The following is a 13,804-nucleotide window of genomic DNA, read 5'->3' on the forward strand; positions in this document are numbered from 1 at the left end:
CTGAAATGTTGAAACTTTTGCAATTGACTCGCGACGTCGATCGCTCTTTGTGCGCTCACTATTAGCGTTCATTTTGCTTTGACTGTATCTACATGTATTATAACGACGAGCAAAACGCTCGTGCGAGTGACAGATAAGTGATAATATTCAAATATAGGGGTGATATCAGCTGCACATTCGGATTGGCATAAATCATAGTAAAATGGGGTTCTCGTATCCCATTTTAATAAGCTCTAGTAGTATCTTCGCAAAACATATTTATCAGTAGGAACGTGTCATGCCTCACGGGTGTCTACTCATCTTCATAATATAGAGGGATTAAAATATACAAGAATGCCTGGAAGCGGACCGTCGAAAATGAGCTACGAGCGGCTGGTTTGAGCTAGAGCGAGGCCACGAGGGTCGCTGAAGATAGGAAGGCGTAGCGCGACCTGGTGAAGGCCCTTTGCACCTCTGGGGTGCCTTAGGACTACAACAACAAAATATACAAGAACCTGTAACGAGTGCCTACAAAACGTATTGTATGTGACGCCGTTCGACAGCATATAATAATTAATAACAATCTCTTTACCTGCACACCTGTAATAATATCCTATAGGGCTATAAGTTGTATTAATCTCAAATATATTAGGTATCTAAACTGTTTTTCATGCTTCATACTGTATCTATCTAACTGCCCAGTTTCTTGTTGCCAATAAAACTATGTTTTACTTATTTACATCCTTGTTTTTATTACCTTATCTAAAGAATATGCAGGAAATGATCTATTTACAGCTCCTCAGTCTCGATTATAGTGACGTAATGTATGAGCATCTAAGGATCAGGTCTCATGGCCCACGCAAATGGCTTATGGTAATTTGTTACTTCACCGTAAATTGTACGCCATTATATGTGCATTTGTGCAAGCTAGGGAGATAAGTAGTGCATAAGAGTATTAGTATTATGGTTACAATATCGATCAAATGAATAGTGAGTGATATCTGATATCTAACCTAATATGTACACTACTACAAATAGTAGTTTCTTAAAATAAACCTGTGTTGATGAGAGGAATGGAAGAGATTTCCATTTTTGCAAATTAAATTCATCGATATTTCGATGAGTTGAAATTTCCCCGGTGCAACTTATAAGAAGAGCAAATGATATGGACCGAACCGAAACCCACGCGAGCAAAATTAAATAGTGATTCATTCATTTTTTGTACGTTTTTTCCGCTCCTATCAGTCCGTATCCCACTGTCATTCAATATTTTAAATTGTTTACGTGAGCGTTTATCAATTTACGTAAAAAACACAAAACAAAAAAGTCATCATTTCTTGTAAGTCACAGCAGCAGATGATTTCTAGAAATTATATCAGTTTGATAACGGTTTCCTTAGATCTGGGGCCCATTTCTCAAAACTGAAAGTTACAAGTTACAAGCGGCAGTCTCATTCCAACTTACCATATTAGACATTGACAACCACTTGTAAATTGTAACTTGTAGCTTCGAGAAATGGGTCCGTATACTCCGTATTATTTAGACTAGTGATTCATCAGAATGTCAAGTCCCCGATAAGGGACTCCAGATGCCACAAAGGCAGGCAAACCAGTTGCCAAAGACAGGAAACCAGCGCCTTTCTTACTAGGTTATACATTCACTAAGCATTTCATTTACTATGAGATTTTCCCCGGTGTAATAAGACACTAAAGATCCACAGTAACTTAGTGAAACGGGAGGTCGACGTATTCTGGTCTTTGAGGTGTTATTGTCAGAAAGTTGTTTATAAAAGAAGGCCTATCGTATCGATGGATAACACGATACTATTCCGAGAAGCATGCAAAATGATTTTTAGCTTTTGGGGTCTAGCAAGCGATAAGATTGAAAACTGTCCAAACTTTTTGCGGTTATCTTTTAGGAAGAATTTTACTTAGAATCGGGGTAGATTATTTTATGAATGTTATTGTGTTAAGTATTAGACTTATATTGACCGGGATATAGACCGTGATTACCTTTTTGATTTTTGCCGAGCTCCCGATATTTCGACGCAGTTGCATGCATCATAAGTCTAATGAAAATAACCGTGAATCATTCAAAACTCTTATTGTGTTAAGTATGTTTTTTTAACGAATGACGGCTGGCTCTAAATTGCACAAACACTGGTTTTTATTACATCGTCCCATCGTTTGTCATTGTTTTCTTAATACATTTATTTTTTATTAACTTTAGAAAGAAAAAAAAGGATGACAAGATGAACGTAAAACACATATTACAGCCTATTGCACTTACTAAACTAGGGTGTGTTTTACGACCATACTGTATGTGGGGCATTTTATCGATCAATTAAATTAGTTGCTTTTACTTTTAGTCCAACATCTACCTAAAATCGCAAGCCATTTGTCGCAAGGTTAGTAGAAGCCGCGAGTGAAACAGCGAGCCTACCGTGGACACCAGAGTTCGTAAACTGTGGGAAACTCTCTCTGTTATTCTAACCCATATATGCCCATAACTTGTAATTTATTTCCACCGCTTGGGGTGCCGTCAGGTTCTATTCTCGCGCGAGCGAGTTTTTCTGCAGTGGGTTTAAAACGAGCCAATGGGCATTAATTATGCTAAATTGGAATAAACTTACGTTAGGACCTCAGGCCCCGTAGCCGAATGGGATTTCTGCGACGCGAAACGAAAACGAAACGCCGCGAATAGTAGTCTGGCTCTGTCGCGCCAATACGCAAGAGCGGTAGAGATAGATAGCTACGAAAGAGATATCATCGTGAGCGTTTGTCCATTCGGCTACGCACACAGGCTACGACATACGCATATTATCTGTGATAGTTATGATTTATGGTTGCGATGTATCAATTACGGTAACGGCAGCCGTAACATGACGCCTGACCACAAATCTAGCTCAGATCAGACCGGTTTTGCGTGTGACAAAATGCCTAGGTACACTGTTAAACAGAAATTGTGTGTGTGTAATTCGACATTTAGAGACTTTTTATACAAGTGTGTTTTTGTTTATGATATAGGAGATAAACAAGCAGATAGATCGCCTGATGGTAATCTAACATTGCCAATGGACACTATCAACTCCAGAGAGAAATTAGTTTTTCAAAAATCAGCCTTGAGCAGGGTTTACATCTTTGATTTACTTGAAAAGAAAATTAAATTTGACTTAGTACCTAAATAAAAAAAATAAAAAACAGATGTCCCTAAATCTAAACATGGCATTATAGGCCAGCATTAGAACAACTTAAAAAAACTTTGCTGTGGCAAATAAGAGTCGGTTGCGCCAAACTGTTTGTCACCCAATTTAGTGTTTGCAATTTTTTTTATATGGGAACCTCCATAGACTTCTGCTGTGTGACATTGACGCTATACATTTAAGTAGCATAACTCTGTACCTTTGTACAAAGTATGGTTAATTATGAGTTACTAGCTTTTGCCCGCGGCTTCGCTCGCGTTACATTAGAAAATTGCAGTATGCTCCATACAAACTTCCACTTAGGGAAGCAAGGGGGGGGGGGGGGGTAAAACAAAGACAAAAAGTAGTCTATGTCACTCTCTGTCCCTTCAACTATCTCTACTTAAAAAAACACGTCAATTCGTTGCTTCGTTTTGCCGTGAAAGACGGACAAACAAACAGACACACACACTTTCCCTTTTATAATATTAGTATGGATTTTTTAGATCTGGTACGTCAGTGAATATAATAGTAGGATAATCTAAATAAAATCACATGAAATAATATAAATGTATTTTCTTTCTTCTTCTTCTTTCAAATAATACTATTATCAAATTCCAAAGAAGAAAAAGAAGATTTACAACTTTAAACTTCAAATATAATATAAGTAACTCGTAATTAATTATCATCAATATTATGCATGCATATCAACAATGGCAGTTGTTGATGTGACATGGTTAGCATAATAAGTATAATGACCCTGGTAAATTGTTCTAAAGGGCCTGGCCGGACTGCCATGGTAAAATCGCCCCTGGCTAAATATGAAATATTGATATGCAGGATTATTCGTATTGTTACTACATGTACTACTACTGAATATTATGCCTCAAACTATTTCCGTTTATGAAAAAAATAAAAAAAAATTTTGTTTTTTATTTTTTTCTTTAAAACCGCGTATCCGATTAACTTGTTCTTTGGATATTTTATAGATATATTAGGGATACATCAATTAAAAAAAAATTAACTTCCTGACTTTTTGTTAAGTACATTTTTTTTTAAATTTATGTTTAAATTTTTTTTTTTTTTACCACATACGAGTTAGCGACACCTACTATATTTTCATATAATAATCGCGATTTTATACTCTATTACATATATTTTTATCAAAAATATTAGTTTGGATCAACAATGTCAAAATAAGTTATTTATGTATTATTACCCTTTAGTACTTAGTACGTTGCTCCTGGAAAGTGATGTATGAAAATTTTGGCATAATTAATGGAAGATTTTTTTTTAATTGGGATATGTACATTATAGGCCGAAGTTATTTTTCATCAACCCTCCCCACCCCTCCCCCTCTGCGTCACCCATCTACCCCCCCTTAAAGAGCCGAAAATGCGATTTTTCTCGATTTCTGACAAAACCGATTAAGATACAGAAAAAGCGTGTAGGAACGAAGTAATCCTTAATAAATTTACTACAAATCTCTCATAAACACTTTAGTGCTAGCACTTATAGTTTTCGCGCAATCCGTCACGAAAGTTGCTCCTTTCTTCAATTTTCTTTAATGAATGAAAAGTTTTCTCCTTATATGTTTACGAAATCATCGGTTTGATAGTACTAAAATATTATAAACTCAAGAATTAATTTCAGGGGAAAAAATCACTACCATGGGCGGGACTTGAACTCACGGCCTCTAGATTGATAGATATGATAGATAAATAACGCTAGGGGTACCATTGATTCATATAGTAGAAAGCTGAAAGATTCGCTAACTAGAGATGAGCTTTTGGTGGCTCAGTTGGTAGAGCCCTCGAGTTTCTATTCAGAAGCCGTGAGTTCAAGTCCCATCCATGGTAGTGATTTATCCCCTTAATTTAATTATAGTCATGAGTTTACAATATTTTAGTCGTATCAAACAAATTTCGACGATTTCGTAAGCATTTTGGGAGAACACTTTAATATTCTTTAAAGAAAATTGCAGCAAGGACCAACTTTCGTGACGGATCACGCGAAAACTATAAGAGCTAGCACTAAAGTGTTAATGAGAGATTTGTAGTAAATTTATTAAGGATTATTTCGTTGCTACACGTTTTTTCTGTATCTTCAACGGTTTTGTCAATAATTTAGAAAAACTGCATTTTGGGCTCTTTAAGGGAGGGTAAAGGGGTGACGCAGAGGGGGGAGGGTAGGGAGGGTTGATGAAAAATAACTTCGGCCTATAATGTACATATCCCAATTAAAAAAAAATCTTCCATTAATTATGCCAAAATTTTCATACATCACTTTCCAGGAGCAACGTACTAAGTACTAAAGGGTAATAATACATAAATAACTTATTTTGACATTGTTGATCCAAACTAATATTTTTGATAAAAATATATGTAATAGAGTATAAAATCGCGATTATTATATGAAAATATAGTAGGTGTCGCTAACTCGTATGTGGTAAAAAAAAATTATTTAAAACATAAATTAAAAAAAAAATGTGCTTAACAAAAAGTCAGGAAGTTCATTTTTTTTTAATTGATGTATCCCTAATATATCTATAAAATATCCAAAGAACAAGTCAATCGGATACGCGGTTTTAAAGAAAAAAATAAAAATCAAAATTTCTTTTTTTTAATTTTTTTCATAAACGGAAATAGTTTGAGGCATAATATTCAGTAGTAGTACATGTAGTAATAATACGAATAATCCTGCATATCAATATTTCATATTTAGCCAGGGGCGATTTTACCATGGCAGTCCGGCCAGGCCCTTTATAATAATGAGATTATATTTGAATAGCATTAAAACACATAGCATGCAGTAAATATTATCCATACATACAGTCACGCCTGTATCCCATAAAGGGGTAGGCAGAGCACATGAAACTACCAAAGCTTCAGTGCCACTCTTGGCAAATAAGGGGTTGAAAGAAAACGAAACTGTGGCATTGCAGTGACAGGTTGCCAGCCTCTCTCGCCTACGCCACAATTTAACCCATATCCCATAGTCGCCTTCTACGACACCCATGGGAAGAAAGGGGTAAGGGGTAGAAATAAATATTATGTAGCTTTAAATAGCATCTAGGAAGAGATATTGAGAGTACAATGAGTAAAATGTCTCATTATGACGAAGGAAAAATTATAATGTGGGTAGTATTGGCTTTTGTCTGAATTTCACCTTCCCATGCAGAGTTTCATTCTTTATTAAAACTATGTGTTTCATTAAAATGAAACTTTTCACTAGCTATATCCAGGGCCGATATTACCAATTAGTTTATTAGGCACTTCTGACTTATGAAACAAATGAAAATGTAAAACCAATTTGGTTGAAAAACTTTTTCATAGGGAACAGTCAACTCTCATACTGATCATAAGCCCCTCTCTCTATTTCTGTGACGTAATATATGGATGAACCCTTTCCACAACTCTATAACTGGCACCTTTCTTGACTGAAGCAGGATATCAGGTGAGATTGTGGTCAAATGTTTTACCTGTTCCTCATTAAGAAAAAAAATAGGTTTAGCCGGACAAGCGCAACCAATAATCATCAAAGTCACTACCTCTCAATATGCCCAGATGATTAGCATGTAAACATGTTACAAATAACAGGCACTATCAACTTATAACACAACATTCATTCACTTTAAAAATAATGAATTACCTACTTGATAAGGCTTATCGAAACAAAAAATTCTCAGAACTTTTGCTGTTATAATGAATTGCTGCAGTATTAAACATTAAAACTTTATAAACATTTAAAAATAAAATATAAACAGTAACTATAGAAAAACAAGTGCAGTGATATACACACATCGGCTATCAGCTGCTAGTGTATGAAATAATATAATATAATAATAATGGCCCCTATCATAAACAAACCTCCCTTGAAAACCTTGAAAAAGGAGAAATATTTAAAAAAAACATAAAATAATAATAATTAACATGTTATCAAATCCTAGTTGTTAATGGGGTTTTATTAAGTTTGACTAACAGCTGTCCTAACCTAATTCTGCAGCAGAATAATAAACCAAATCACAATAAACAAAACAGAAAAATAAAAATTGTCTTACTTGTAGTGGAGCTGAAGTTAAAATTTGCAACATTGCAGGACACATTCATGGGTGTGTAATGTACATGAGTATTAGAATGAGAAGGGATTCATTTAATATAACATAACACACATATGTTAAATTTGCCATAAGTGCCATAACCTATAACACATTTTACACACAAATATATAGGCTATATTTATAAATATAGGATAACGGTAATACAAGAAATGTAGTTCTGGGAGTATCTGTATGTATCTGGGAGTATATTTAAAGTTTTTCTAATTTGATTAAAGTATAAGAATAATATAGGAAACACTTACTGATATCTGTTATTGGAGCTTTGGTGCTGTACCCCTTTAGATGTCCAGAGTCAGAATCGTCCAGTAACTCCGGCGTCTCGGGCAGCCCCGCAATCACGAAGTAATCCGCCACTCTCTTCTCGTCCATACTTATTAATTAACTTACTACCCTTGAAAATTGTCACACTACGAAAAAAAACAAATACGAATTACAATAACCCTTCACACATTTTATACAATAATCACTTCAAAAAGCCATTAAAGACGTGTATTGAACACTTATTCAGTGCAGAATATAACCAATAACAAGAATAAAATAACAAATCTGAAAGGTTGTTACCAATAACATGATTTGAAACCCTTTAAGTGAATTAAGCGTTCGTTTTATTGCCAATGGCTAGTTTTAGATAACGACTTGCACATGAAGTATACATTCTCACATTTCTTATTAAACATTAACAACTTATTGCGTTTTTAAACAACCATTCACTGATTAAATAAAATAAAACACAGGTGCATCACAAACGTCATTTTTGCTTTTCAGATTGGACGACTAATCGTACGATACGAAGTGAAGTTGGCAACGTATCAGCGATCGCAAACATCAGTGACAAATAATAAGTATTTTTATTACTGCTAGTATTTTTAATTAGTTCAGATGCGTTTATTTGTGAATTAACATAATTTATCACACTTTTATATATATTATATGTAAACGACCATTATATAAATAACACTTTATAATGTGTATCGAAAACCTAAATTTAAAAATACTCATGATATTTATTCTAAGTATTTCGTCTAAAATTACGAGAATTCGTGGCGTGGACCGATTATTCTTGGATTTTTCAAATTTTCAGTATCCAAAACGGTATCATCAGCTTCATTTGATTGATATAATGTTCTTTATTGTTAAAATTTTCATTTATTCGTGAACACAGGCAAGACATAATAACAAGACAGAAAGGAATGAAGTTCCACGAAATGGCCTCATCTCAGCGTGTTGCTGGTGACTTCCAGCGCTGATCTTCCGATGAGACCACAAAGTGAGAAAGATTCACGGAGGGTAACAGACACAAGAAATACAAATCACATACAAGAGACAGTGAAAACGTTACAAGAAAAATAACAACAGATTGTGATCGAAACATGAAATAAAAAGAATAATATTAAACTGTACGCACTAAATTAATTAAAAAGAAAAAGAGTCGTACACCAGATCGCACACGCCGCGTTTTAACGTTTGGTCGAACCATACTATGGGTGTACATTAAAGCGGCAAAAATTGCTAGTTGCAACTGATGGTGATTATAAATGGTGAAGTTACTTCTAATTCTAAAGTTTCATTCATTGTCACTTCCATTTCCGCTACAGTTGGTAAGGCACAGTTTGTTGGTAAGGCAGTAAATAAAACAAAAATACATTATATGCGATACTTTTTTAATCATACATCAATAACAATTTCCTTCTGAGCAACAGCAGAAGGAGCTAGGATCTCATTTGTTTCTACAGGAGTCGTACCAACTTGAGCGCCCGCTAATAACATATTAATAGCCCCTTCCAGCTCACTCACCTTTTTACACACTTCAATTTCAGCTTGAACTTTTTTAGCTATACTTCTATAGAGACGCTGGTTGTCTTCAGTCAAAAGATGAACTTGGTTGCCATATACATCAATGACAACATTCAAAACATCAATTAATGTTCTGTTAAACATGGTCTCCCCTAACTTCCTCTGTATAAATTTAAGCAGTTTGTATAAGTGACGGTCATCTATGCCACCCAAAGCTGTGTGGAAGACATTCCTTTTCAGTAGTTCTTGGAGCATACACACAGTTCTACTTGGATATTTGGATGCAGTTAAAAGTGTTGCCGCAAGCAATCTTGAGTACTCATGTTTCCTCAAATATTTCTCCAACAAGGGTTCAGCCGCAAGTTTACTCTTAGTTACTGATAAATCAATGTTAGAAAGCTTATTAAAGTCCGATACAAACTTAAAACTTGTTTTGTTCTCTGCATCTGTTTCTACTTTCTTTGTCTTAGAATGCTCTCGTTTACTGATTGATATAACACCATCTACCATGCCGACTGCTAGGACATCATCGCGGTCGGCTACAGCCATACTAAGAATAGCATTAGGGAAGTCCATATTGTGAACAACAGCAAATGTTGAAATGTCGTAAAACTTCAAGTGTCTGTCCAATGATGCCGACATGAGTCTGCTGTTATTACTGGACAATCTTAAAGATGTAACCGTTTTGTGATGCGATGATATGCAAGAGAGTAATTTTCCACCGTTGAAAATGTCCCAGACTTTTATTTGAGTGCCTCCAGCACTTACAAATATTCCTCCGGATGGTAGGAAAAGTGTGGACTCTATTGGGTCTCCATGGTTGACTGTGAGTACAGTCTCATTGGTACGACAATCATACATTTTGACAATGTTGTCATAGCCACCAGATAAGATGATATCTGGGGATATCGGACTTGTGGCCCCAGCTCTGACATAATCTGTGTGTTCTGTAAAGTTTGCGACTCTTGCTTCGGTAGCAATGTCCCAAAGACCAACAGATTTGTCATCTGAACAACTAAGAACTTTTAGGTTGTCTTTTGTGAAGAATGTCCTGTGCACCTGTAATTCAAATTACAGCATTATTATTTTAAATTATAGACTGCATAAATTGAAGCTTTGAAAAAGGTTGCTAGCTAGCACTAATATAATTATGTACAAAATTATAAATTACTTACAGGTGCCGTATGTCCTGTAAACACCCTAAGTACATTTTTGGATTGGACGTCAAATAGTTTGACAACTTTTTCCTCACTGCCTGCCACTAGGAGACGGCCGTCACCCCTGAAGGTTGCTCCATAGGCACCTTCCACAAATTGAGACAGGTTCTTGGCTACTACTTTAGTTATTGGGTCATAAACCTGTAAAAAAATCCAAAAGATGGAAGGGTAAATTTATATTATTTAACTTTGTGACCTCTTGATTTATGCAAATATGAAGTATGCCTGTTTATTTCAATAGTACTTACCTGAACTCTGACAGAGCATGTGGCGGCAAAATAATAGGGCTGTACCGGACAAAAGTCCAAATAGTCAATGGCTCCATATTCTTTGACAAGGACTGGTAACTAAAACATACAAATAAACAGTTATTGTGTATTGCTAAATGTGCAAATACCACTCAAATAATGCAATCAATGAGCTTACCCCAAGTTTCTTCCAATATACTGAATCTGGCGTTTCTGTAGCCTTCGGAGGTGCATATATCTTTTTATTAGTTTTCTTGAATGGATATGCTATTTTAGATGGATGTTTCGCCATTGTCATATTATTAATAAAGTTTCATAACAGAAACAGTGCGCTATTCGCGTGCAATTCTAACCTCACTCAGTACTCAGTAAATGTCAACTGTCACCAAATGATGTCCGAAACATGCTAAAAAAATTCTCGCTGCGAAGTACACGCAGGTATCTCATTGTGTGTAGTTTGGACAATAATTGAATTCTAGTTTTTTTAGCCGCATGATGTCAAAGTGTTTAAGTGCTTGTTTTAAACACTTGAAAATTGTTCTTTTCAGGTATTTCTTCTTATGTCAACTGTCACTGCGTTAGTGTCAGTCACTGTGTCACATCTTTAGATTGGGTTTGGGTTATGATTTTATTTTAGAATATAGAAATATCTCACTTAATGGAAACTTAACTTATTATTGTACGTTAAGAATATGCGGTGTACTCAAGTTGTATTTTGAATAACCCATTCCATTTAAAACATATAAGCGGTAATAAGTGAAAATGTTCAAATTATTGAGACACCATGGGTGCCGCAGCGCAACTTCGACTTTGTTTAGGGACAAGTTTGAGGTTAGAAAAGTGAAGACTTATTATGTATACGCATCAGCTGGATCCGTGAGATTCTCATCGTCGGGTAGCGATGCAGGCAAGACTACTACTTTAGTAGATGTTATACCGGAGCCACCGCCAGTGCCGCAGATTCCCGACGGCTTAGCAGAGACAGTACAGTCCTTAGCCGCTAATGGAGAACCTACTTTCGCAAGTTTAGGCCTCGGCGGCTGGAGCCCCGTGGGCATGGTGCAACAGTGCTTAGAATATGTACATGTCTCCCTGGATATTCCATGGTGGGGCGCTATTTTGATTGGTACCATCGTCGTCCGTATCGCCATGTTCCCGCTAGTCATTATGGCGCAACGGAACACTGCAGTTATGAATAACCATCTACCTGAAATACAGCTGCTGCAAGTCAAGATGACTCAAGCGAGGCAATCAGGTAATCAGTTAGAGGCCGCCCGTTATGCTCAAGAAATGATGATTTTTATGAAAGAAAAAGGCTTGAATCCTTTGAAAAATATGTTGGTGCCTCTGGCGCAGGCTCCCTTCTTCATATCCTTCTTCATGGGTTTGAGAGGAATGGCAAACTGCCCAGTTGAGAGCATGACATATGGCGGGTTGGCTTGGTTCATGGATCTAACAGTACCTGACCAGTACTTCTTACTCCCCCTTATTACCAGTGCCACATTGTGGGCAACAATAGAGTTGGGAGTAGACGGAGGTCGCTTGGAAGCCTCAAATATGGTCATGATGAGATATTTCCTGCGGGCCATACCTATAGTCATGATACCATTCACAATCAACTTCCCTGGAGCAATCCTTGTGTACTGGTGCTCCAGTAACTTCATATCACTTATCCAGGTGGGAGTTCTTAAAATACCTGCTGTTAGAGAATACCTTAAGATACCTAAACTGATGAAACACACACCGGACACCCTGCCAATCAAGAAAAAGGGCTTTGTAGAGGGTGCCAAAGATTCCTGGACCAACATGAAGATCTCTAAAGAACTGGCTGAAAGACAAAGGGTTGATGAACTCATCTTTACTAAGGCAGGAAAAGGACCCCTACAAAAAACATATAAATTTGACCCCACAAAGCTTTCTAATGTACAAGCGAAATCAAAATGATTTATTGTATTTAGTTTGTAGATTCTTTTAGTAATAAAATAAATGTTGACATTAAGTCTTGTTTCATTGTAAATCTTTTACAACTTTGAAAAATCTATTTACTGTATGTGATAGGTACACGCCATCTATCTATATAAAAGTGACGCTAGATAGCGTTGCTTTCACGTAAGTTTTACTTTTAAAATTGACCATAAATATAGCCAGAATACATTTCAGGTCACAACCAATTTTTTAAACTTTGTTAATTATTAAATTAATTATTTAGCGAAGATTTTTTTTTTAAATTGTAAATAAGATATAAGATAAGATATTTTTCCCCTTACTAGCTCGGAAACACGTGTTTTGTCCTTTAATATCAGCGGGTAAAAACGCATTTTATCCACTAGTGGGTAAAGTAATTTGACCTTGAATAAAGTCAAATTAACTGCTTTAAAATTGATAAAAGTAGGTGAATCTAGTAATAAAGATGATTTACCACCTGTGGAACTACTGAAAGCAGTGATAAACGCATTTTTTGCGTTGTATATAGTTTTCTCGCTATAGTGAGGGAAAAAGTTTTGTGTTACACTCGGGTGCAAATGTATTTTACTTCTCGTGTGTTAAAAATTCCACACTCGGCGTTAAAATACAACTTTGCCCCCTTATATAACAAATAAGTTATAGCTACAATTAGCAAGTAGGTTTTAAACCACCAATCATGTCTATGGAAAATATTCAAAGTAACTGGCTGTTGATTTGAAACTTTAGAGAAAAATAACTCTATTATCATTCTCAGTTTGTAAAAATGTCTGTAATCATAGCAGTATTTTAAAATTTTTGATTTACCCATAATTAAGCTACTTCATGTAGGGTTGCTGTTACTTTTTGGTCTAATTCGCCCGAAATTATCGTGAATTACGTGGTGAGTAATTTTATTTTCAATTTTCATAATTTCCTTTTTTTCAGGTATTTTCACTATCGACAAATTACTTTCACGGCTAAAGTACCTACTAAAGTTAATGTGGTCATTGTCTAGAGACTCTTGCACAAACCTTGCATTTAGGAACTAAGGTTGCATAAATAGGTATATCAAATGGGAATAGCTCAGCATATTTGACACTGATTTTGTACAGTGTTACGTCACATATAACATGGCAACTTCAAAGTAACTTCGCCTTTGGCTAGTCTGTGAAAAAAAGTCAAATAGGACGCAGTTGCTTACGTGGACGACGGTCGCGCGACCGCCGTCGTGGCGTCGCATGTCGCATCGCCTATCATCATACATTGTTCATCGACGTCGCCCACTGAAGACACTTCCATAGAAATCGAAGGTTTGATTTCG

At 35.9% G+C, this 13,804-nt stretch overlaps 2 protein-coding genes across 2 annotated transcripts; one reads left to right on the plus strand and one right to left on the minus strand.

Moving 5' to 3' along the window:
* Window positions 1–8,930: 8,930 nt before the first annotated feature.
* LOC125233941 (U3 small nucleolar RNA-associated protein 15 homolog) lies at window positions 8,931–10,915 on the minus strand. The gene is made up of 4 exons (XM_048140115.1): window positions 10,718–10,915; window positions 10,540–10,638; window positions 10,250–10,432; window positions 8,931–10,133 (listed from the first exon to the last, which is right to left on the minus strand). Exons 1-4 carry the CDS (start codon window positions 10,835–10,837, stop codon window positions 8,946–8,948), a joined length of 1,590 nt encoding a protein of 529 aa, XP_047996072.1. The 5' UTR covers window positions 10,838–10,915; the 3' UTR covers window positions 8,931–8,945.
* Window positions 10,916–11,116: 201 nt separating this feature from the next.
* On the plus strand, window positions 11,117–12,538 carry LOC125233943 (mitochondrial inner membrane protein OXA1L-like). The gene has a single exon (XM_048140117.1). It carries the CDS (start codon window positions 11,302–11,304, stop codon window positions 12,481–12,483), a length of 1,182 nt encoding a protein of 393 aa, XP_047996074.1. The 5' UTR covers window positions 11,117–11,301; the 3' UTR covers window positions 12,484–12,538.
* Window positions 12,539–13,804: the final 1,266 nt, after the last annotated feature.

Source organism: Leguminivora glycinivorella, chromosome 15 (genome assembly GCF_023078275.1).
Source record: "Leguminivora glycinivorella isolate SPB_JAAS2020 chromosome 15, LegGlyc_1.1, whole genome shotgun sequence".
NCBI classification, from domain to species: domain Eukaryota; kingdom Metazoa; phylum Arthropoda; class Insecta; order Lepidoptera; family Tortricidae; genus Leguminivora; species Leguminivora glycinivorella.